At 42.4% G+C, this 27,240-nt stretch overlaps 1 protein-coding gene across 1 annotated transcript; it reads left to right on the plus strand.

Annotated features, from left to right (window-relative positions):
- Positions 1-1,938: 1,938 nt before the first annotated feature.
- On the plus strand, positions 1,939-3,217 carry LOC149434569 (olfactory receptor 5M5-like). The gene has a single exon (XM_089663628.1). The coding sequence runs from the start codon at positions 2,001-2,003 to the stop codon at positions 2,994-2,996; it is 996 nt and encodes a 331-aa protein (XP_089519754.1). The 5' UTR covers positions 1,939-2,000; the 3' UTR covers positions 2,997-3,217.
- Positions 3,218-27,240: the final 24,023 nt, after the last annotated feature.

Raw genomic sequence — 27,240 nt, forward strand, 5'->3', positions numbered from 1 at the left:
TTCTGGTTAAGGTATGTTATCTAAAAAAACTATTAACTGTCATTTCTTGATAAAAAAAGTTACACATTTCACCTTCTTGTTGTGCAAAAAAGCATACTTACATACTCTACAACCATTGTGACATATGACTGGCTATGGACTCAACAACATACAGTAGCATTCTAATTTTTTTTTTTGCATAGCAACTGCTTCATCTCTGAAATGTGGGTATGTGGTTTTGAGGTGTTTTGTTACACTCTGTTATTATGTATTGTTTATTAATTAGTACTAATATAGCACCATCAATTTACATACATATATTGTACATTTGCATCAGTCCTTAATCCTTGAGGGGTGTACAATCTAAGGTCCCTAAATTACATCCATACATATACCAGGGACAATTTAGACAGGAGCCAATTAACCTAGCAGCATGTCTTTGGAGTCTGGGAGGAAACCCATGCAGGCACAGGGAGAACATGCAAACTCCAGGCAGGTGGTGCCATGGTTGGGATTTGAACCAACGCCCCTAGTACTGCCAGGCGGAAGTGCTAACCATTTAGCCACTGTGCTGCCCCTCATTCTCAATGTACAATGCATGGTGTACAACATTTAATTTGCAAGTATATACTCATTGATAGATTTAAGATCTATTATCTCTGACCCTTCCACCACTCAATTCTGGCCTATTAATGTCGCACAAAAAAAGTTGTTGTCTTGGCAAAAAATACCTAATAAAGATTTTTTTTTATTGCAAACCTATCATATTGCATTGCTGCTACTGTAAGCAAGCCAAGAATAATTTTAAAATAAACAAAATGATTAAACATGCAATTCATGTCACCTACAGGGCTGCCGTTAGAAACCACGGGCCCCATACAGCCAACCTGACAGTTCCCCTTCTCCCCCACCCCAAAAAAAAAACAAAGTTTACTATGCTTCAGTTATGAACAAACACATTGAGTGATTGGTACTGATCACTCATTGTATTCATTTAGGAAAGGAAGGGGCTGGTAAATGTGACATATTTACCGGACCCTCCCCTCACTTTCCATCCTGAAGGATCCAGTTGTGTGCTTGCTGCTGCCATTGGGAAGGATTGGAGGGAAGTCAGCAGCACTGCAGGGGTGGGGGCACACAGGGAGTCCTGGGCAGCAGGGGGAAATGTATGGTGAAAAGGGAGGGTGATGGGGGGAAATGACTGGAATCGATCCTCTGTATGGCTCTCTGCAGGCACTGAAAACCAGTGGGAGGAAGAGGAGACTAAGCCAGCTTTCAGCTGCTGCAAAGAGCACCACACAGGGGATCAGCTTCTGTAATTGTCCCCCCACAGTGCCTGGGACCCCCTGCTGTTCCTGATCCCCGTACAGGAGGACTGGTGGTACCCCCTTATCCACGGCCCTGGTCACCAATGCAGACACATCAGTGGGAAGGATCTATTGAGTGGCCTATAATCCCCCTACAGCAGCATCAGAGCCATTCAGGACTTAGCCAGTCTAACATTGTGAACATGCTTGCAGGAGGAGGATGAAGGGATCACCACATCAGTATGCTACATTCCCTTCATTGTTCAATAAGCTGGCTGGGGGGGGGCAAAGCTACCTAAGCATGTAAAAGTTTAAGATATAAATTAGACATTTATCCAGATGAGTGAGTACTATTATCATGATTCCAGGTAAAGAAGGCCATTCAGTTATGCAGGATTTTGCAGCAGTAAAGCTATGATAAGATGGATATTTACAGCAAATAGCTCAGAGATCCTGAGATTAGGATATCTACTCAGATTTATTCTTTATATTGGATTGCTACCAGGGAGGTCTAAATATTTAAGGAAATAGTCTACATGGAATTAAAGGTTAATCCTGCTTTATTCTGACAAGCTTCATATTGTTGGATTTCATATGTATCTGTTTTATCCATTAAATAGGTTTATCATTTCTTTAATTGTATATACTTCAAATCCCTGACAAAGGAACATTTTCAATATATTCAATATCAGTTTTATAAAATTTTTTGCTTCCATGTTCTTTACTTTAAATGTGATGATTTTATACAAGCCAAACATATTCCTTGATCACAGTTTTGAAAATTTTAAGATGCTCACTGGAAACCAAAGCACTGTCTCCGAATTTATTCTTCTTGGATTGTCTGTGGACCCTTTAGTACAAATTCTGCTGTTTTTCATTTTCCTGGCAATCTACATGACCGCAGTGGCCGGGAATTTACTTCTGATAGTTGCTGTGAGGACCGACAAACGTTTGCACACCTCAATGTACACCTTCTTGTCTAGTTTGTCTTTCTTAGACATCTTATACACTTCCACTGTTGCACCCAATATGCTGTCTAACTTTCTTTCTTTAAAAAAGAGTATTTCATTTGCTGGCTGTGTTATACAGGTTTACTTTTTTCTGGTTTTGGGAGAAACGGAATGCTTCCTTCTGGCCCTGATGGCCTATGACCGTTATGTTGCCATCTGCAACCCTCTACACTACAATATGATCATGAACACAATGGTTTGTGTGCGGATGATCAGCATGGCATGGTTGACTGGCTGCATAATTGCATTTCTTGATACATATTTTACATTTCGCTTAACATATTGTGGCCCCAACACCATCAACCACTTTTTCTGTGACGGTCCTTTACTGATGGAGCTTTCTTGCAGCGATGTCACATCAGTCAACATCTTAAAACTGGTTGACACAACCATCTCGCTTTTCCTCCCACTTTCACTAATTCTCATGTCGTACCTTCGAATCATAATCACGATCACGACAATTCACTTGGGAAAGAACAAAGCATTTTCAACATGTGTTTCCCATCTTATAGTGGTGGTCATTTGCTATGGGACAGCCATGTTCATATACATTAGACCTGAGAATTCAGTCTCACGGGATGTAGACAAAATGGTGGCAGTATTTTACACAATGATAACTCCCATGCTAAACCCTTTAATCTATAGCCTAAGAAATAAAGATGTTCATAGAGCCATGAGAAAGCTGGTAGGAGCTAAGTAAGGCGTTATAACTCAAGGAGAGAAGATCAATTCAATTAAGAGACATGGAATTTGCAGATATCAGTTTGTTTGTTTGTCTTCATAAAATTTTAATTTATCTAAAAATCTCAGAAAACATGCATTGGACACCTAAGCAGTTTATGCATGTAAAACAGTGACCCAAAAACATGAAATATGATGTTTTTCTATTTATAACCAAATAAATTTCTTAACACCATAGAATTGGATCTTACTGTATATATACGTCATTTTTCACTTCCTGGTGATTTGTCTCAGCAGAAGCTGATAAACAGGTGACGGCCAATGGATGAGCACTGACACCTATTTATTGGTGAGGAGAGTGACAGGACACAGCTCTTCCTATGTAAACAAGCAAGAGCTGTGTCCTGTCAGTGGCGATCTGCTAGATTTTCTTTCCTTGCAAAGTAGGGAATAAAATCTAGCAGATTGCTTAGTAAAAATACATTACTGTGTACACAAAACACTGGCTGGGCACACAGTTAACCTGTTTATCACCCTAGATGTTTAACTCCTTCCTAGCCAGTTTCATTATTGCAGTGACAGTGTATATTTACAGCACTGATCACTGTATTAGTGTCACTGGTTCCCACAAAGTGTTGCAGATTGACGCCATTACCACTATTAAAACAAAAACAATTCCAGTATATATACAGCACACAGTTAACCCTTGGATTACCCCAGATGTTAACCCCTTCCTGCCCAGCGCCATTAGTAGAGTGTCAGTGCTTTTTATTAGCATTGATCACTGTATTAGTGTCATTGGGATGTCAGTGGCAGTTAGTTCCCCCCAGAGTAATAAGTCGGTGATCACTGCCATTACTAGTATAAATTTAATTCCAGTATACAGGTGAAACTCAAAAAATGTGAATATTGTGCAAAAGTTCATTTATTTCAGTAATGCAACTTAAAAGGTGAAACTAATATATGAGATAGACTCATTACATGCAAAGCAAGATAGTTCAAGCCGTGATTTGTCATAATTGTGATGATTATGGCTTACAGCTCATGAAAACCCCAAATCCACAATCTCAGAAAATGAGAATATTGTGAAAAGGTGCAATATTCTCGGCTCAAAGTGTCCCACTCTAATCAGCTAATTAAGCCATAACACCTGCAAAGGGTTTCTGAGCCTTTAAATGGTCTCTCAGTCTGGTTCAGTAGGAATCACAATCATGGGAAAGACTGCTGACCTGACAGTTGTGCAGAAAACCATCATTGACACCCTCCATAAGGAGGGAAAGCCTCAAAAGGTAATTGAAGGTAATTGAAGTTGGATGTTCCCAAAGTGCTGTATCAAAGCACATTAATAGAAAGTTATGTGGAAGGGAAAAGTGTGGAAGAAAAAGGTGCACAAGCAGCAGGGATGACCGCAGCCTGGAGAGGATTGTCAGGAAAAGGCCATTCAAAAGTGTTGGGGACTTTCCCAAGGAGTGGACTGAGGCTGGAGTCAGTGCATCAAGAGCTACCACACACAGACGGATCCTGGACATGAGCTTCAAATGTCGTATTCCTCTTGTCAAGACACTCCTGAACAACAAACAACGTCAGAAGCATCTTACCTGGGCTAAAGAAAAACAGACCTGGTCTGTTGCTCAGTGGTCCAAAGTCCTCTTTTCTGGTGAGAGCAACTTTTGCATCTCATTTGGAAACCAAGGACCCAGAGTATAGAGGAAGAATGGAGAGGCACACACTGCAAGATGCTTGAAGTCCAGTGTATTGATTTGGGGAGCCATGTCATCTGCTGGTGTTGGTCCACTGTGCTTCATTAAGTCCAGGGTCAATGCAGCCATCTACCAGGAGATTTTGGAGCACTTCATGCTTCCTCCGCAGACGAGCTTCATAGGGATGCTGACTTCATTTTCCAGCAGGACTTGGCACCTGTCCACACTGCCAAAAGCACCAAAACCTGGTTCAATGACCGTGGGATTACTGTGCTTGATTGGCCAGCAAACTCGCCTGACCTGAACCCCATAGAGAATCTATGGGGCATTGCCAAGAGAAAGATGAGAGACATGAGACCGAACAATGCAGAAGAGCTGAAGGCCGCTATTGAAGCATCCTGGTCTTCCATAACACCTCAGCAGTGCCACAGGCTGACAGCTTCCATGCCACGCCGCATTGAGGCAGTAATTGCTGCAAAAGGGGCCCAAACCAAGTAGCGAGTACATATGCATGCTTATACTTTTCAGAGGTCCAATATTGTTCTATGTACAATCCTTGTTTTATTGATTGCATGTAATATTCTAATTTTCTGAGATTGTGGATTTGGGGTTTTCATGAGCTGTAAGCCATAATCCTCACAATTATGACAAATCACGGCTTGAACTATCTTGCATTGCATGTAATGAGTCTATCTCATATATTAGTTTCACCTTTTAAGTTGCATTACTGAAATAAATGAACTTTTGCACGATATTCTAATATTTCGAGTTTCACCTGTATATACCACCATTTTGTAGGCACTATAACGTTTGCTCAAACCAATCAATTTATGCTTATTGGGATTCTTTTTACCAAAAATATGTAGCAGAATACATATTGGCTTACATTTATGAATAAATGTGATTTTTAAAAAATTTTTAATTGGATATGTCAGTGATGGTCTGGGGTGGCATCTATAGAGGGACGCACAGACCTCTACAGGCTAGACAATTTCACCTTGACTGCCATTAGGTATTGGCATGAAATCCTTGGACCCATTGTCAGAGCCTACACTTGTTCAGTAGGTCCTGGGTTTCTCCTGGTGCATGACAAAGCCAGGCCTCATGTGGCAAAAGTATGCAGGCAGTTCCTGGAGGATGAAGGAATTGATACCATTGAATGGCCCCCAAGCTTACCTGACCTAAATCCAATAGAACACCTCTGGGATATCATGTTTTGGTCCATCCAACAACGCCAGGTTGCACCTCAGACTTTCCATAAGCTCAGTGATACCCTGATCCAGATCTGGGAAAGAAATACCCCAGGGCACCATCTGTCGTCTCATTAGGAGCATGCCCTGAAATTATCCAGCATGCATACAAGCACGTGGGGGGCATACAAACTACTAAGTACCATTTTGAATTGCTGCAATGAAATTGCAGCAAAATGAACTAGCCTGCTGTATCATTTTTTCACTTTGATTTTTGGAGTGTCTTTGAATTCAGTCCTCTGTAGGTTCATAATTTGATTTCCATCAAACGATGGGGCATTCTTATGTTCCTAACACAATGCTCAGTCCATATCAGTATGGATATTCAGCATTAGATTTTTCCCCATTGAGATCTAATGTGCTTTCAAAGTGTTCCTTTAAGTTTTTTTTGAGCAGTGTATGTTACCAATTCATAAAGGGGTTAAACTCCATTTTTTGTCTTGTTTAGGTTACCAAGGTATTGATATGTGGTGGTCAGGCAGTATGAGAGGAAATATATAAAAAAGTGTTGCGCTAAGAGTGAACAACTTAAATAAACAGAAACAATAAATCAATACACTATAAAGTGCACTACATAAACAAGTGATAACAGTCCTTAAAGGACCCTGGGGTGCTCAAAGTCCACATTTAAAAATAATGCCAAAACAGTCATTGTGAATAAAAAGAAATTCTTAAATGTGCAAATAATTAAGAAAATTCTTCATTCCATCCCAGAATCACCATTGTGAATGGCCACCACTGTATTAGACAAATCAAAGGCTTACCAGATTCCCAGACCTCTTAATTACAGGAGGTTGGGTTAGGCTCAATACAAATATGACTCCATCAGACAGATGGAGGACAAAGCAATGACGTCAGAAGGGAGGCTCCACCCGACACGTTTCATCATAAACAGACATCTTCCAGGGCTAAGACACTGCCCTCCATCATCGCATTGTTATAGACAAAAACCAAGCCTCGATTTGGAGTAAACCAAATTAGAATATTGCAGAAACTGGAAGGAAGATCCCATCCGGGACTAAAGGAAGTTAAGCAAATGGAAGGCAACGCCATTCAAGCCTCTATATGGTGACTAAATGAATTATTTCTAGCCAGTTGTTTGACCAAAAAAAGTGACTATATCATATCAACATCAAAGATACATTTTCTATGGTTTTCAAAGATGGAAAAAATAGCACCATGGCAGAGCCTAATAATAAAGAAAAATATGGGATACTCCGAAGAGCCATCTAATGATAGCAAAAGACATGAAAGCATAATTAAACTACAGTAAAATATATAATAAAATTGTAATAAAGTCAAAACACAATAGATACAATCTACATAAAATTGAAAATACAGAAACTAGAGGAGCGTGTATAGGCAAAATAATATGATGAAATGGTGGTTGTAAATATCTATTTTCAGTGGTCTTCTTCAGGATTATGTACTGGATCAATTCATTTTCAAGAATTAAACTCAGCAGTGTAGTGATAAAGTACTGTACAGGAAGATCTCCACAGAATGGCAACAGGGATACATTTTGAAGGAACATGAAAGCATTTTAAAGGAATAAGTTGTAAGTTTTAGAAAAAAATATTAACGCTCAATTGATCCCTCAATTTAAATCAGCTAAACTGAAAGCTGACCTTAAATGACTAGAATTAACTAGGAATCAACTGAAATTAGAGTACCACCTGACTCAACAAACTTTGATCAAAAAATCCAACTGGCCAGGTGGAAAATTGTTGGCCAAACAGTGAACGCATCCCATCAGTTACAGTCATTGTTCAAGTTTTCAGACGGCTGTAGTTGCTGTGGCTGTCTCAATTCAATAGTGCATAGGGGAGATTCCTCTATCCATGCATTTTAGTGCAGGTGGGGGATTTTAGTAATCTATCTTGTTCAACTTGCGGGGCTGAATGAGATAAATCTAAATATGTAAGAAGAGCCTTACAGTTTGTTCTTTCTATATGGCAGCTACAACATAAATAGACTAGTCTTTTCCTGCCAGTATACTGCGACCCTGGATCTCAGTGTAGAAGCAGTGGTCTCTCTGCAGAGCTGTTATGCCCCCTGCTGAGTCAAACCTATAGCTTTGCAATCAGCAAAACTCATGCTCCATACTGACTTTGAAGTTCTGCTTCTGACTCAGCAGGGATACTCTTTAGAACCCTGTAGACAGACCACTGATTGCACATAGAGAGCAAGATTTTTTTTTCTTTGCAGCATGTTGGCAGGGGACATGCCTTTATATTCAGGATTCTGCTTCTTGACTGGGGGACTGCAGAATGCTGTGGCTTCATTACCCCTGACCTTGCAACCCTAAGAGAACCCCTGACCACTTCATAAATTAAACAGAAAACAACTTCTTCATTTTTTTTAAATCAAAATGGTCATGGTAGCCCTTTATTAACATAGCAAAACAATGTAATATACAATGTTATATAATAATACAATAAACGCATACAACATATTCAAATAATAACAGAACAGTGACTTTTTCCTACTCAGGATAAAGGTCTTTGAGGGCACTAACAGTCCCCACAATAATAGCTGTATCTGCCACACATTGAGAAGGTCCCAAGCCGCAACTACACCGACTTGGGGACATGTTCCACCTCCGTACTCCCAGATACAACCCTATAAAGACACTGTTACCAATATACCAGATTATTGGGAAGGGGCTCCCATACCTAAGATGGGCCCAACCCATAATCCTCCAAAATGTTACTAGTACAGTGCCATCAAAGACCCAGAGACCACTGGCTGCTGCCATGACATGGAAACAAAAGACTGGAACACCACAATCAGTGTACTGGAATAAAAAGAAAAGAAAAACAAAATTACTCCCAAAATACCACAAACTAAGACAAACAAGAGGCACAAAGAAGTCCACAAAGCCAAAACCATTAAACCTGGGGGTGGGCGGGTGGAAGAAACTTCTCCAGAACTGGCAAAGCTCAAGCAAGGTTCAACCCCCACCTCTCCTCATACAGTGGACCACCCCCTGGTCCCTCACCCCACCAATCCTGGTAAGCTATATTATTTATTCAAAAGTAAACACTCCACCCACAGCACTAATTCCACCTCTTCTACGTGCCCCGGTCATGCTGGCCCTCCTTTCAGCTTTGCTCAGTTCCAGGCCATATACTTTATAAAGAGAACAGACTCAGCAAACCTTTTGTTTTGATGCATACAGTATTTAAAATATATCTAGCAAATTTAACATAACGTTTCATTTGGGGTTTAAAATAAAATGTTTTCTCTTTTAATTATTGATTTAAATTTTGTATTATTTTTTTTGTGAATACATTCAGGTCTGGAGCAAAGCAACATGCCTATGCTGCTGTTCTCTCCCAACAAGAATGTCAAAGTGTCTCGAATATCAACAATCCCCAAATCCTGCAACATGAAAATGTCAGTGAAATTGCTAATGCCTTAAATAATGACAGTGAAATCTACAAAGGACAGCAGATGGTTTTGGCAACATATGAAAATAAGACGAGATACAACATTCATTCAGAATATCGTCTGCTGTTTCCACTGCCTGGATCCATTGATGAATAGGAATCCTAATGCAACTTGTGTCATCTTCTACACTCTTAACTCCCCATGTGTGGGCAGGTGTGCAAAAGCAATGAACCCCAGGAATATAACCCAGAAATTTTCAGTGTTTAATAAATTTAACAACAACAACAAAGCATTTGTATACAATAGGTTATATAAAAGGGATAGAGAAAGAATATTATTATTATTATTATACAGTATTTATAAAGCGCCAATAGTTCACTCAGCGCTGTACATTACAAAGGGGGACAGAACATGTGACAGAACAATACCAATACAATGCAAAACATGAGGGGATTGAGGGCCCTGCTCTTTGGAGCTTACAATCTAGGAGGGAGGGGATGGTGGAACAGGAGGAGATAGCTGTGGGGGATGGAGTGGTAGGAAGAGTGGAGGAGGTCGGCAAGTTAGCAGGGGGTGGGGTAGGCTTCCCTGAAGAGATGGGTTTTCAGGGTGCGCCTAAAGGAGAGGAGAGTAGGTGATAATCTGATGGGTTGGGGCAGGGAGTTCCAAAGGATGGGTGACACCCTGGAGAAGTCCTGGAGGCGGGCATGGGAGGAGAAGACCAGGGAACTAGAGAGAAGGAGGTCTTGTGAGGAGCGGAGCGTGCGTGCTTGGCGGTACTTGGATATTAGGTCAGTGATGTAGTTCGGGGCAGTATCATGGACAGCTTGGTACGTCAGTGTTAGGATTTTGAATTTGATCCGTTGCGCAATCGGAAGCCAGTGGAGGGATTGGCAGAGGGGGGTGGCGGAAACGGAGCAGTTGGAAAGGTGAATGAGTCGTATTCAGGATCGACTGAAGCGGGGATAGCCAGCGGCGAGGCAGGCCAGTGAGGAGGGAGTTGCAGTAGTCGAGTCGTGATATGATGAGGGAGTGGATGAGCTGTTTAGTGGTTTCTGGAGTTAGGAACGTGCGGATTTTGGCGATGTTGTGGAGGTGGAGTCTGCACGAGTTTGTTAAAGATTGGACTTGGGGCTGGAAGGATAGGTTGGAGTCCAGAATGACACCAAGTACTTGGCAATCTCAAGGGCGGTGAGTGAGGTGCTGGGTGGAGGTGGGGGTGGAGAGAGTAGAGAGTTTAAGGTGGAGAAGAGTTGGCGAGGATTGGAGGAGAGGGTCTTGATGAGGGTCAGGAAGTAGGCCTGTTTGGCTGCGTGGAGGGAGGAGGTGTAGGTGTGGAAGGCAGATTTGTAGCGGGTGAAGGCTTGTTGGGATTTTGTTTTGCGCCATAGTCGCTCCAGGGCACGACTGTGTCGTTTGAGGGCTTTGGTGTGATCAGTCTGCCAGGGCTGGAGCGGTCGGGGTCTGATGTTGCATGTGGTTAAAGGCGCTAGTGAGTCAAGGGCTGTTGACAGCGCGTTGTTGTAGGCAGTCATAGCCAAGTCGGGGCAGGACAGGGGGAGGATGCTGTCATGGAGTTGATCAGCTGTAGAGTGGAGGGGGGCAGGGTTAAGGTTGCGGAGGTTACGGCTGGTAGTAGTGTGACATTTGGAGGGGTAGGCGTTGGAGGACGAGGAGATAGAGAAGGTAATCAGGTTGTGGTCAGAGAGAGGAAAGGGGGTGTTAGTGAGGTTGTGGGGTGCGCAGCGGTTGGAGAAGACAAGATCAAGAATATTACCGTTGGAGTGGGTGGTGGATTGTATGCACTGTGCAAGTGCAAAGGAGGAGGTTAAGTGGAGGAGATGGGATGTGTCCGGGTTGTCGAGGTTGACAGGGATGTTGAAATCCCCAAGGATGATGGTGGGTAGCTCAGAGGAGAGGAAGAAGAGTAGCCAGGAGGAAAAGTCATCCAGGAAGCGGGGTATGGATCCAGGAGGCCGGTATATCACAGCAATCTTCAGGGGGGTTGGGGAGAATAGTCGGACGCAGTGGGCCTCGAAGGAGGAGAAGGATAGGGAGGGGGGGTTTGGGAGGACTCGGAAGGTGCTCTGCGGTGATAGGAGCAGACCAACCCCACCACCTTTACGACCGTTAGGCCTGGGTGAGTGGGTCCAGGTGAGATCTCTGTAGGAGAGTGCAGCAGGGGAGGTAGAGTCAGTGGGCTGGATCCAGGTTTCCGTAATCGCTAGGAGGTTGAGGGAGCGGGAAACAAAGAGGTCGTGGATGGCGGTAAGCTTATTGCACACCGATCGGGCGTTCAGGAGTGCACATGAAACCGGGGGGGGGGGGGGAGATTTTAGGGAGCAGGGGGACAGATACTAAGTTGCAGGGGGTTGCGGCGGGACGTGGAGGCGGGAGGGTGTTGTGCGGGTGAGGGAGGTGGTGGAGGGCCAGGATTCGGGGAGATGTCCCCCGCGGTTAGGAGGAGGAGAAGGGTGAGAAAGGTGGCATGGGAGCGGGATGTGCAGGAGCGTGAGAAACTACTAGTGGAGGTGTTCGGGTCAGAGGGAGAGTGGAGTAATAGGAGGAGGTGGTGGGTGCCGTAGAGGGGTGAAGGAAGCAGCGAGGACACAATATACAATTGTTTAGGAGGAGCAGAGGGATATAGTGAATGGATTTTGGGAACGGAGGAGAGGAAAATGAGAAGGAGGAGTGGAAGAGGCATTTTGGGTAGGTGATGAGAGCAATAGTAGTGAGATGATAGCAATGAGGGGGAGATGTAGAAGTTTTGGGGTGGAGCAGAGGGGTAAAGAAATGAAATTTGGGAACAGAGGATAGTAATATGATAAGGAGAAGAGGGGGCGTATTATATAAAAGGTACACGGAGTGGGACTCAGGCATGTAAGAGATGTTTCCCAGGGTGTTTGCTTGCAGTCTGTCCAGCGTGCAGTAGAGTTTCTTTCTGTTGTTGTGTCTTCCTGCTGCTTTAGTTCAACTGCTGTGTTTAACTGCATCGCACTCTTTCAAAGCAGCACTCAATCAGAAGCAGCACCCCCATCAGAGACTGTGCCCCCCATCAGTGATCTCCCCCCATGAGCTGATCTAAATTTATAGGGAGATGCTCAAATGAGCATTCAACTCCACCCCAATTAGAAGCTGATAAGGATCACATGAAGAGTGGGGGATGTTTCACAGGGAACAGGCTACAGTCATAAACTGGGTGCAGCTAGAGGTTGGTCAACATATACACAAATATAAATACACCATTTGTTCTGAATTTAACAGGAGTCAATGCGTTTTTCTCAGAACATTTTCTTAGAGGACATTTGGCATGGTTTGGCTCAAATTAATCAGAACATAGATGTGTTTCGCTGCTTTCATGGCACATGCTATAATTGTTTTCATATAGAACACACCAAAGCCTTCTGTCTTAATATGACAAACGAAAATTAAGGAAGCACACTTAGGCTGCATTCACACTTGAGCGCTTTGTAGCTTGAAGTTCAAAGCTTGAAGCTCCAAAAATGCTCAAACTTAAAAAATCAATGGTTCTATATGGTGCCTGCCCGCGTGGTCAGGTGTGAACAGGCACCATAGAGAACAATTGATTTTTTAAGTGTGAGCTTTTTTGGAGCTTCACGTTTTGAGTTTAAAGCTACAAAACGCTCAAGTGTGAATGCAGCCTTACTGATATCTGAATTAATAACTAGTATCTGTGAAAGATCCACTTCATTCAAAGCTTCTTTAGTTTAGGATACAGTGGGGAAGGGCTATTGTCTCTGTTTTATCCTTATTTTTCTCTATGTTCCTATCAGAGCAATTTCCTCTCATTTCCTGAGTTCACCCAAGACAGAGAAAGCAAGGGAGAGCTCTCTCTTCCAAAAAATAATAAAAGGCAATAAAAAAAACTGTAAAGAAAAAAAATGTTTGTGACCTGGTTAACCACTTGAGCTCCAGAGGATTTACCCCCCTTAATGACCAGGCCTTTTTTTGCTGTTTGGCGCTGCACTAATTCAAATGATAATTGCGCGGTCATGCAATGCTGTACCCAAACGAAATTTACGTCCTTTTTTTCACACAAATAGAGCTTTCTTTTGGTGGTATTTGATCACCTGTGCGCTTTTTATTTTTTGCGCTATAATCAAAAAAACCACGAAAATTTTGAAAAAAAACAATATTTTCTACTTTCAGCTATAAAAAATATATCGTAAACTCAAAGTTAGTCATAAATTTAAGCCAAAATGTATTCTGCTACATGTTTTTGGTAAAAAAAAAATCCCGTGCATTAGCGGTCAAACTGGCGCTATCTAGGAGGGGCGCTAACACTATCGGAAGTCACCAGTGACACTAATACAGTGATCAGTAAAAATCTGTTCACTGTAATCAATGACACTGGTGACAGGGCAGTGAAGGGGTTAACTGGGGGGGGGGAGGGGGCGATCAAGGGGTTAAATGGGATTTCTGGGGCACTAGCGAGCAAACTGGCGCTATCTGGGAGGGGCGCTAACACTATCGGAAGTCGCCAGCAACACCGATACAGTGATCAGTAAAAATCTGTTCACTGATCAGTGACACTGGTGACAGGGCAGTGAAGGGGTCAACTCAGGGGGGGGGGGCGATCAAGGGGTTAGATGGGATTATTGGTGTACTGGCGGGCAATCTGGCGCTATCTGGGAGGGGCGCTAACACTATCAGAAGTCACCAGCGATACTGATACAGTGATCAGTAAAAATTGGTTCACTGATCAGTGACACTGGTGACAGGGCAGTGAAGGGGTTAACTGGGGGGGGGTGATCAAAAGGTTAAACGGGATTACTGGTGTACTGGCGGGCAATCTGGCGCTATCTGGGAGGGGCGCTAACACTATCGGAAGTCGCCAGCGACACTGATACAGTGATCAGTAAAAATTGGTTCACTGATCAGTGACACTGGTGACAGGGCAGTGAAGGGGTTAACTGGGGGGGGCGATCAAGGGGTTAAACGGGATTACTGGTGTACTGGCAGGCAATCTGGCGCTATCTGGGAGAGGCGCTAACACTATCGGAAGTCGCCAGGGACACTGATAAAGTGATCAGTAAAAATCGCTTCACTGATCAGTGACACTGGTGACAGGGCAGTGAAGGGGTTAACTGGGGGGGGGGGGGGGGGGGCGATCAGGGGGTTAAATGTGACCTAGAGTGTTTTAACTGTAAATGTGTGCTGTTTTACTCACGTTTACTGTGTCTTCTTCTCTGTCTGGAACGGAATGTGTCCAGGCAGAGAAGAATGACATCATATCCTACCCTGTGTAAATGTCAACACAGGACAGGATAGGACAGGGACCGATCATGTGATTTCAGCCAGAAATCACTGGCTGAAATCTAATGATTGATCCCTCCTGGATCGAATCGTGTCACCCACGGGTCGGCGGGAGCGCGTGCGCCCCCTACCCGCGAATGTGTCGGGAGCGCGGAGCACGTTTTAAAACGTGCTTTTGCGCTCCACTGCCGCCCTGCAAACGTATATATACAGTGGCAGGGCGGCAAGCGGTTAAGGAAAATTTCCTCTCACTACCTGTTCAGTCTGTATGCATCAGCCAGGCAGGAAGTTAATGGAAATCTCCCAAAGACAAGGATATTTCTGTAACCCTTTATATGTTTCACATTTCCTCTTTGATTTTCTTGTACAAAATAAAAGTATAATCACTTCATAGCGAAATATGGTCTTAGAAGCTCTTATTTCTGTATATTATATGGCTGGACAGCAAAATAAATAACAAGCTCTCTGGGTCTCTAATCATTAGTTAAAGTGATAGTAAATTGAAAAAAAAACCTTATATTTCAGCTTACCAATTCTTAGATGTGGTCACTGCATTTTTTTTTTTTTACTTGTTGATCTGCCCAGGAAGTGTTTAACTAAAGAGAAATATGAGGATAATTAATTCAAAATAATGATATCAGTCAACCTCCACCAATTAGTAGGTGTGGTCTTTGTAACCCTTAAACTGGCATCACCCCTACAGGAGATGTGTTATTACACGAAGCGTGTCTAGGAGGAGCCTCTGCACGCCTTGACGTCACGCCACCGGATCAGGAGGTCCGGTGGCCATCATATTTATCCACTGGTCAGTGCATTCAAGAGCTCATTAACATTATATTTGTATAGGTATTATCACCTTGTACGCTTACTTTATATCATAATGATTTATACCTTAATAAATAAATTTTACATTATTACACTATGAGCGTTTTCATCTCTATTACCTGGCACTGAGCCTTCACATCTCAGCCCAGCTTTCCAGGAGTCCGCCCAGGCTGGAGGATTTGGGAAATAGGTCCAGACCATCATCCCTGGCAGCCGTCACCTCATTAACCATCAGAGGATACCTTTATCATCAGGCTGTACCTTCACGGGACCTCCGGCTACATGGAATTTCTATGTGCACATTAAATTGCACTTCCAGTGAGTGGGCAATTTTTCTACACCTTCGTGTTAGGATGCGGGAATATACCCATTTGGATTGAAGTCATATATACTCCATCACTGGAATATACCTATTTTGATTGATATCATATTACCTCGGACTGTTTACTATTCAGTTTACAGGACCTTTTCTACTTTTTGTCATATTTATGACAGTGTGTTTATCTGTATAGCGCTGCACACCCCATTTTTATGTTATATTCCTAGAAAGGTTTTGTGGTTCCTTTTTGTGCATTAGCAGCTTTATATGTGTGAGGGACCGCCGAGCGGCACCACTAGCACTCCACTGGTCAGGCGTGCCCAGAGCGCGGAGTCTAAGCCCCAGGGTACTTGTTCACCAGGGCCCCTGATGGTGGGGATGGACTTGTAGTACCCCGAGACCAGGTCGCCTCTGCTGAGCACACCTGTCAGTGGTAGTGGTGTTTGCCAGGGGCTCCAACCAGGGAGAGCCAGATGTGAGGAGGTCGGGTGACCCCGATGGGATGGATGGATGGATGGCTGAGCAAGTGCGTAGTCAGACAGGCCGAGTCGGTATTGTAGAGGACGGTAAGGTACAAGGGAGCAGGCAGAGAATCGTCGGGTCACACGCCAGGTCAGCAGCAGGAGGTCAGATCTAATAAGGGGCATCCAGGGAGAGAGGTCAGGCAAGCAAGGGTCTGGGCAGGAGAAATCAGCAAGGTCAAAGGCAATCCGGGTCAATAACTTACTAGGCACAGGTACAGGAACACAGGAAGCAGGTAAGACCAGAAGGCAACGAAATGACAGCTCAGGGACCTTTAAATATCCCGCCCTGCGCTGCCATTGGTGCCCAGCGGGCGGCCGCGGCTTCTACTGCGCATGCGCGAACTCGAACGCCGCGGCCGGCCCGGACCTAGTGCCCGTGCGCTGGGTGGAGCAGTGCGCCTGCGCCGAGCCCATCGCGGCGGGGATCGAGGAGATCCCTGACAATATGGTGCGCTCGCTAGCGCACACATTTAACCCTTAAACTACTACAACAAAATAAATCCCCATAGAGGGGGCACAGGGGTTTCTCTAGAAGACAATAATAGGGATTGAGGTAAAGAATTAGAATTAAAACGTTATTATAGTCTTGTATCAACAGTTAATTGCAAATATATGAGAAAACGCATTAAAAATCACCAGTGTAAATAACAAGCCTTGACTGTACACATAAAAATCTACTAGTGCATAAACAACTATTGAACTAAGCCCTAATTGTAAATCATCATCTTTGGCAAATAACAAATCTATGCCAGATGAGGGTGCGTATCCCTACGCACTATCTGGCCAATTGATGAATCTAAAATATAACCTTTATTCAGATATATATAAAAATGTATGCTAAGCTGTAATTAATGTCTATTGTAGTGGAATGTACTGCGCACAACAATACAACGAGATACCATTACAATTGTTTACCTTACATCCAAATGGTTAATAACACCAGACCAGATAAAACACCATACCATTTTAGATGAAGTGACGGCATAAAGAAGACACTGTGGTTTGATCATAAAATGGAATATGTAATCTCTAGTAAGGAGATAAAATCACCCCATGGACAAAACTAATTTGATAGTATAATCTGTCTTTCTACAGATATGTAATATGGGTACACTTATCCATGGGCTTTAATGCCAGCCTCTAATGGACAAGCCCCATACATCACCATATCCAGTCAAAAATTCCTCACCATCTTGAGGAATACAAATGCTGCACTATAAAGCACAGTACAAAAAGGGGGGGGGGAGGAGTAAATACTATGTTCGTTCAAAATGTGCTCTCAAAGAGGGTCCCAAACAAAAAAAGAAACTCTACATGTTTCACTCCAAAAAACAGAGCAAAAAAGTGCACTTGATACCAACATTATGGTGTGAACAGGACACAGAAAACTATTTTTTTAAGGTCCTTGCAGAGACCTGAATTAGAAAATCAGATGGAATATGTAATCTCTATTAAGGAGATAAAATTACCCCATGGACAAAACTAATTTGATAGTATATTCTGTATTGCTACAGATATGTTATACGGGTACACTCATCCACGGTCCTTAATGTCAGCCTTTAATGGACAAGCCCCATACATCACACCAGGAATAGAGAATAAATAGGTAGGGGAACATCGGGGGAAATGGAGGGTAGGTGAACCGTACAAGGTTAGAGTTCTACCTCAGGGTCAAGATCCAAATGTGGCATTTGACTCACAAAAGGATTAGATGGAAAAAAAATAGGCCCAATGGGGGAGGGGGGAGACGGAGGGGGAGTGGGTGTGGGACGGGAGGGGAGATGGGGGAGGGGGGTGGATGGTAGGGAGGGGGGAGGAGAGAGGGGCGGGGTGTAGTGGGAGAGGGGGAGGAGGATGGTATAGGGGGAAGTTTTTAAAAACACTCTGCAGAGGGAGGATATGTATGCAAGAAATATTGAAGATATAAGATTTATAACATATAATGTAAAGGGGTTGAATAGTCCCGGGAAGAGATTTAAACTATTTAAAGAATTACAACATAGAGAAGCTTTGGTAGTTTTTTTTACAGGAGACACATCTTGAGATTAAGTCAAATATAAAATTAAACACCAGAAATTATCCAACATGGTTCTATGCGGATTCCCCAATTAAGAGAGCTAAGGGGGTGGCAACTGGGTTTGCTAAAAACGCAAGGTGGGAGATGGAGGAGAGAGAAACGGATCCTGAGGGAAGATTCTTGTTCTTGAGAGGTAGATTGCAAGAAATGGAATGTACAATAGCGAATATCTACTGCCCAAATAAAAAACCAGAGGTATACCTGAAAGGGATATTAAGAAAACTGATGGATTTCAAAAAGGGAAGATTGATAATAGTAGGGGATTTGAATCTATGCTTGGATCCACAGATGGACACAACCTCTTCTGTGCAGAGAGAGGGAGGTAGGTCTCTGAGAATTTTAAAGAAAGAGATACACGAATGTCAACTAGTGGACATATGGAGAATAATGCATGGAAAGGAAAGAGACTATACCTTCTTCTCTAATGCACACGAGATATACTCGAGATTAGATTATATAATGGTAGACCATCAACTTATTGAGAGGGTGGTTAAAGTAGAAATAGAGACAATGACACTCTCAGACCATGCCCCAGTTATAATGAAGGTAAGATGGGGGAGGAAGTTAACAAGGGGGATAGGATGGAGGTTAAATGAGGCTCTTCTACAAGACCAAGAGATTGATCAGAAGATCAGAAAGGAGATGGAAAGGTTTTTTCAGGAGAATGAAACGGGGGATGTGTCGGTGGCCACGGTTTGAGAGTCCCATAAGGCATATATTAGAGGTATACTGATTGCGTTAGGGGCAAAAAAGAAAAGGGAAAGAAGTAAGAAATTAACGGGGCTTTTAAAAGAAATATATGATCTGGAACAGATCCATAAAAATAGAACAACAAGTGAGATAAGACAGAAGGTAATAAAAAAGAAGAAAGAATTGGAGTTATTAATGGAGGAAGAGAGGGGGAGAGTACTTAATAAAGTAGCAGGAGTGAGGTATAGATGGGGAGATCGATCAGGAAAATATTTAATGAAAGCCCTAAGGAAAAAGAAAAATAGAAACTATAAAGAAAAAATAAGAAATCCCAAGGGGGAAATGACTCACTCCACTAAAGAGATCGTAAAGGTGTTCAAGGAATATTATAGTAAGTTGTATAATATTAATTCCCAGGATGTAGAGAATGAAGGTGAAAATGAGAGTAGAGAAAAAAGAAGAATATACTTAAAAAATGCAGGACTACCAAAGGTAGATGAAGATCTATTGAAGTCCCTGGAAGTAGAAATCACGCAGGAGGAAATAAAAATAGCATTAAAAAATCCTAAGGTGGGGAAAATTCCAGGCCCAGATGGATATACCGTGAGGTATTATAAAAAATATAGTGAATTGCTAATACCTAAATTGAAAGATTATATGAATGCCCTGGGTGGAGAAATGGAGGTTAGACAGGAATCCCTACAAGCCCATGTAACACTTATACATAAGGAAGGGAAGGACGCTACTCAATGCTCCAGTTATAGACCAATTGCACTGCTAAATATAGATACGAAGTTATACGCAAAGGTCCTAGCAAATAGAATGAAATATTTAATGCCAGATTGGATCCATGGAGATCAGGTGGGCTTTGTGTCGGGAAGAGAGGGTAGAGATAATGGAATCAGAACTATGCTATTGATCCAGAAAGCTAGGAAGGGGAGAACCCCGGTAGTGGTGCTCTCGATTGATGCTGAAAAGGCTTTCGATAGAGTAAACTGGAGCTTTATGATGGATACCCTAGAGATCATGGGAGTAGGTAGTAGAATGAGGGAGTGGATAGGAAAGTTATATAGAGCGCCCTCTGCGGTAATCTTGGTAAATGGTGAAAAATCTGACCCCATAGAGATGTCAAATGGGACAAGACAGGGATGTCCATTGTCCCCATTGCTATATGTGTTATCATTGGAACCTTTGTTGGAAACAATCAGGAAGAACGCAGACATAAAGGGAATACAGATAAGGGAAACTGAACATAAAGTGGCAGCCTTTGTGGACGACTTGTTGTTTTATGTGGGAAATCCTAGGATAAGACTCCCGAACTTAATAAAAAGCTTAAAGGAGTATGGGAAATTATCAAACTTAAAAATCAACCCAACAAAACTGAGATCTTAAATGTAAATCTTCCGAATAGTGAGAAAGAAAAGATACAAAAAGAATTCCCTTTTATATGGAGAGATAAAGAGATAAAATATTTGGGAGTTAAACTAACTGCTTCATATGCAAAATTGTATAAATTAAATTATATTGCTCTTCTAAATGAGATCAAAGAGGAATTGAAGAAATTGGGAGGAGGAAACCTATCTTGGCTAGGACGTATAAATCTGATAAAAATGATAATCGTACTCAAAGTCCTGTATAAATTTCAGATGATCCCAATTAGACTCCCAGAGGCCTTTTTTAAAGAAATTAAAAAGATGATAACAAAATTTATATGGAAAAATAAAAAACCTAGAATATCATATGACATGATGACTAGAAGTAAAGAGAGAGGGGGATTGGGAGTGCCAGACCTTAAGAGATATTATAATGCGGTAGTTCTAACAAGAATTTATGATTGGACACACAATGTAGGGGGGAAAAGATGGGTTAAGATAGAGGAAGATTTGAGTGGTGTGGATTTGAGTAGAAGTATATGGGCACCTTCACAATATAGAGGTTTAAAAGACACCACGAGTGTATATACACTGAATGTTTTAAAAGTTTAGGATAATTTACATAAATGTATGAAATGGGATTTTAATTCACAATTAATGTCACTAAGGAATATGGAATATTTTCCACCAGGTATAGAGGGAAGTGTAGGAAAATGGATTAAAAAGGAAGATATTCAATTGAGAGATATTATGGACGGACAGAAATTGAAAACACTGAAGGATTTAAAGAAAGGTGGAGGGGAACTTTTTATTAAGATTGATGAGTGGAAATACCACCAATTAAAACACTTTGTAGAAGGGCTTCCAAAACCTATGAGAAGAAAAAAGGAGTGGAATTTGTTTGAGAGGTTGTTGGAATCACGGGGAGATGGGAAACGGGGTACGGCAAAAATTTATAAGATTCTCACTGAGTCAAACATGGAAGTAAAACCAATCTATATAGATAAATGGGAAAAAGACCTGGGGATAGAGATAGATGAAGATAAACAGAGGAAAATATATAGACTTACACATGAAAATGTCAGTATGAGAGAGGTGGAGGTAAATTATAAATGTTTGGTAAGATGGCACATTACACCGAGTGTTGAACATAAAATAGATATAGAAAAAACACAGGAGTGTTGGCGGGGATGTGGAGGGATTGGTACGTGGTTTCATATGTGGTGGGAGTGTCCAAAGATCCAAAGGTACTGGGAGACAATAGTCAACTTAATAAGGAAAATCTCAGGGATAAAGATAGGACTAGATCCAGAAGCGTGCCTGTTACATAGTACGGATTTACCAGTGAATAAATATAAAGATTTGGGTATATGGTACTATGTGAATGCAGCAAAGGGTTTGATACCTAAATTCTGGCATAGTCCAGAAGTGCCGAGAGAAAAGGATTGGGTAGAGAGAGTAAATCAGATTAGTAGGATGGAGAAATTGTATTATATCCAAGAAGACAAGATGGAGATTTACAATAGGAGATGGAGGCAATGGGAAGATTTTATACATCAAACGAGTATATGTGAAGCAATGGGAAGTGATAAGTGAAATTTCTTTTTGGAAAGCAGAGTGGGAGGGTGGCGGGATGTGGTAGGGAATAGGGGTAGAGGGAAGGGAAATAAAAAGGGGGAAATAGAAGGGATAAGAACTGTATAAGATATATGAGACTGTTGGAGAAATGTTTTGTCATGTCCTTTTTTCCTTCTTCCCTTTTTATATGTATTTATAAATATGAAAAATTAATAAATATTTGAATTAAAAAAAAAAAGCCCCATACATCACCATATCCAGTCAAAAATTTCTCACTATCTTGAGGAATGCAAATGCTGCACTATAAAGCACAGTACAAACCACTCCAAAAAAGGGAGAGGGGAGAAGTAAAAAAAAAGTGCTCCCAAAGAAAGACCCAAAGAAAAGAAAAAAAGAAACTCTACATGTTTCACTCCAAAAAACAGAGCTTTGTCAGGAGTGTAAAGAATTAACTTAGGTCACATAGTGGCTGGAACATGTGCTCAGTTTCATATGGTGGCAAAATGGCACCTATTGTTTGATTCACCTCTATATATAGAGGTGATGGCCATCAAAATTGCCCCCACACATGCTCAGTAGCTCAACAGACGCTATCTTGTGGACAAAAAAACAACACCACAGCAGCATATCAATCCATAACACAATACTTACTGCTGGTGCGCTCAATGTTTTTTTTTCCACAAAAACAATTTTTATTGAGAAAAGAAGCTCAATGATAACATATACAGGTTGCATTCAGATCATGGATAGTATCAGCAAATGCAAGTTTCCCCTGTCGGGACATACATCTGAAGTGTACATGGTTTCATCGCATAACAATGCTGAAAACAATAACAAACGAAAAACAAAATCCAAACAAAAAGAGACAGGAAAGATGATATGAATATAACAATTGGGTACATGAATTAGCAAATCATCATATAGTCCCTTAAATTACAGAATGCAATGCATGGTGGAAGGGTGGGTATATCAGAGGGTTATTGGATGTCCACCCCTGGGGTGGAAGCTTATGAACTGTATTTGTACCTGTGGATCTTCCGGTAATCAAAGTTTACCTAAACACAAAGAAGTGGGAAGGGAATGGTAAGAATGTAGATAGGAGGAGGGAGAAAAAAGAGGGGGAGAGGATTGGAAGAGAGAAAAAAAAAAGGGGGGAGGGAGGGGTGCAGGGGCGGACTGACAACTCATGGGGCCCCCGGGCAATAGGGGATCATGGGGCCCCTGTGTCCTTGCCCAAACTCAAAAAAGCCTATGAAAAAGGTGCCAGGGGCATCTCATGGGGCCCCCTACTGACCCTGGGCCCTTGGGCAGTTTCCAAATGGTCAGTCTGCCCCTGGAGGGGTGGAGAAGGGGTTTGGCTGCAACTGCTTCATCTCAAGTTGTTCAAGGTAATCAGAGTAACAGTCAGAGGCCCTGTATGTCAATCTTGGTTGATGTGTTGTATTCCGTGATATATGTCAGTCTCAGCAGTATATGGGCTCTGTTATTTAGTCTCAGTCAAGTGGGGTGTAAATTATGTGCATAACACCTGAGGTAGCTACGTATACCTCGTGTCTATAGAAATATGCTCAAGTGGATGAAAGGGTGGGGTTTTGCAGAAATTGGTGATAAGCATCTGTTGTTTTAAAATGACTCCAGCATGCCCATGTTTTCCTGAATCTCTTGGGGGAGTCTTTTGTTACAAAGATGAATTCCTCCATTTTGGCAACTTTGTTTACGCGAGCAAACCATTCCCAGATGGAGGGAATGTATGTAGAGCGCCAATGTATCGGGATGCACTGCTTGGCAGCATTCACCATATCCATAGCAAGTGACTTAAAGTACGTTTTAAAAGAGAGCAATGAATGACGTAGTAAGAATTGCGCAGGAGATAGATCTAGGGAGCAAGTTGTTACTTGAGCAATTATTGATTGTATTTTGCTCCAGAATGGTTGGAGCATTGGGCAGTCCCACCATATGTGGAGAAGTGTACCAATCGCTTGGTGGCATCTACAACAGGAGTTGGAGATACTAGGATCAAATCTGTGGCGTAAAGATTGAACTCTATACCATCTTGAGTACAGTTTGTAATTATTTTCTTGGGTCGAAACACACATGGAGCCTTTATGTATATGACCATATACATGATCCCAATCATCAGAGGACAGGTCTACTTGCAGATCACTACTCCAGGCTACGCATGCCTTTCTAGACGTGACTTTATTTGCGATTCCCAGGTATGTACAGTCATGGCCGAAATTGTTGGCACCCTTGATATTTTTCCTGAAAATCAAGTATTTCACACAAAAAAGGTATTGCATTAACACATGTTTTGCTATACACATGTTTATTCCCTTTGTATGTATTGGAACAAATATAAAACAGAGGCAGAAAAGCAAATATGACATAATGTCACACAAAACCCCAAAAATGGGCTGGACAAAAGTATTGGCACCCTTAACTTAATATTTGGTTGCACACCCTTTGGAAAACATAACTGAAATCAGTCGCTTCCTATAACCATCAATAAGCTTCTGACACCTCTCACCCGGAATTTTGGACCACTCTTCCTTTGCAAACAGCTCCAGGTCTCTCTTATTGGAAGGACACCTTTTCCCAACAGCAATTTTAAGATCTCTCCACAGGTGTTCAATGGGATTTAGATCTGGGCTCATTGCTGGCCACTTCAGAACTCTCCAGCGCTTCTTTGCCATCCATTTCTGAGTGCTTTTTGACGTATGTTTGGGGTCATTGTCCTGCTGGAAGACCCAGGATCTTGGACGCAAACCCAGCTTTCTGACACTGGGCCCTACAGTGCGACCCAAAATCCTTTGGTAATCCTCAGATTTCATGATGCCTTGCACACAGTCAAGGCACCCAGTGCCAGAGGCAGCAAAACAACCCCAAAACATCATTGAACCTCCACCATATTTTACCGTAGGTACTGTGTTTTGTTCTTTGTAGGCCTCATTCCGTTTTCGGTAAACAGTAGAATGATGTGCTTTACCGAAAAGCTCTATCTTGGTCTCATCTGTCCACAAGACGTTTTCCCAGAAGGCTTTTGGCTTACTCAAGTACATTTTGGCAAACTGTAGTCTTGCTTTTTTATGTCTCTGTGTCAGCAGTGGGGTCCTCCTGGGTCTCCTGCCATAGCGTTTCATTTCATTTAAATGTCGACGGATAGTTTGCGCTGACACTGATGCTCCCTGAGCCTGCAGGACAGCTTGAATGTCTTTGGAACATGTTTGGGGCTGCTTATCCACCATCCGGACTATTCTGCGTTGCAATCTTTCATCAATTTTCCTCATCCGTCCACGACCAGGGAGATTAGCTACAGTGCCATGGGTTGCAAACTTCTTGATAATGTTGCGCACTGTGGACAAAGGCAAATCTAGTTCTCTGGAGATGGACTTGTAACCTTGAGATTGTTGATATTTTGCCACAATTTTGGTTCTCAGGTCCTCAGACAGTTCTCGTCTCCTCTTTCTGTTGTCCATGCTTAGTGTGGCACAGACAGACACACAATGCAAAGGTTAAGTGAACGTCTCTCCTTTTTATCTGCTTTCAGGTGTGATTTCTATATTGCCCACACCTGTTACTTGCCCCAGGTGAGTTTACAGGAGCATCACATGCTTGTAACATTCTTATTTATCCGCAGTTGTGAAAGGGTGCCAATACTTTTGTCCAGCCCATTTTTGGAGGTTTGTGTGACATTATGTCGAATTTGCTTTCTTTCCTCCCTTTTTTTGTTTTGTCCCAATACACACAAAGGGAATAAACATGTGTATAGCAAAACATGTGTTAATGCAATACGTTTCGTGAGAAATACATGATTTCCTGGAGAAATATCAAGGGTGCCAACAATTTCGGCCATGACTGTATATAGCTTGGAGACCACATGTCTCTGCGGGAAATCTGTGGAGCATATTTTCTCAAATTGGGTAAGGGGTCTAGCAAGCTCTCTCTGACGTGGTGGGCAGTGCAGGAAGTGATGGAGCTACATATACATCCATTGTGTCAAGGTTATTGTCAGCCATTTGTTCAAAAGGCGTTCTCTCGTCAAAAAGATGCCATCTTTGAAGAGATGGTGTAGTCTCGAGTAATCCTGAGGTAGGGCCTCAGCGAGGTATGCACTAGACATTCCAAGGGGGAAATTGGGATTCATTCGGATGAGCGTGAGCGGACCAGGCATTGAGGACAGGCCCGATTTCCGACATACCAAGTGGTAACAAGACAGTGTAGGACTAATTAGTGGGTGTTCTCTGAAAGTGGATGGGATATGTGATCTCTCCAGCCATGGACATGTGGCTAGTGGTAGCACCGAATCTCCAGCTTCCAGACTCACCCAGGCCTTTTGTACATAGTTGGAAGACCAGTCAACTATTCTTGCCATATGGCAGGTCCAATAGTAACGATTAATGTCTGGTAATCTGATACCTCCCTTATCTTTGACTTAGGGAGCCCGATTGGGACAGCTTGCATAAGATACAATAGCAGGCGGAGCATATTCATCTTGAGGACTGCTGCCCTTCCGAACCATGAGAATATTGGTTTGTCCCACTTCTGTAAATCTTTAGCTACATTTCTTAGAATAGGTAGGAAGTTTCTTGCGTATAATTCTGACAGGCGGGATGGTAATTGAATCCCTAAGTAAGTAATGGCTTCAGACAGCCATGGGAAGGGGAAATTTGCCCGTGCTTACCTGACTAATTCTGGGGTTAAGGTGACATTGAGTGCATGGGATTTATTGAAGTTAATTTTGAAGTTAGATATATACTGATATGTTTTGAAGTCTTGAAGTAGATTAGGGAGAGTAATGTGTGGGTCTGCGAGGAAGAGTGATATGTTGTCAGCAAAAGCTGCTATTTTGTGCAGTTTGCCTTTTACCATAATTCCTCTAATGTTTTAATTCATTTGGATGCATTGCAGGAAGGGTTCTGTGATGACAGTAGGAGGGGAGACAACGGACACTCTTGTCTAGTTTCGTTACTGATGGAGAAGGCTTTCGACATGAGACCATTGACTCTTACTTTGGCTGGTGGTGCGGCATACAAGGACATGATAAAGTTCATAAGGCGCGGAGGAAGGCCAAGTCTAACCAATACCACTTCCATATAGTCCCATGCCAACCTGCAAAAGCCTTCTCAGCATCAAGAGAAAGTAAGAAGCCAGGTTGTTTCGATTTTGTCAACCAGTGATGTATGTTTAGAGCTCGTGCTGTGTTATCTCTTGCCTCTCTACCTGGCACAAACGCAACCTGGTCAGTTGATATGGTGGA

Source organism: Staurois parvus, unplaced genomic scaffold (assembly GCF_062004578.1).
Source record: "Staurois parvus isolate SC_StPar_1 unplaced genomic scaffold, SC_StPar_1.0 ptg001733l, whole genome shotgun sequence".
NCBI classification, from domain to species: domain Eukaryota; kingdom Metazoa; phylum Chordata; class Amphibia; order Anura; family Ranidae; genus Staurois; species Staurois parvus.

What these genes read in the sequence shown, in the direction of transcription:
- LOC149434569 (XM_089663628.1), top strand. Translation starts at nt 2,001, where the DNA reads ATGTTCTTTACTTTAAATGTGATGATTTTATACAAGCCAAACATATTC.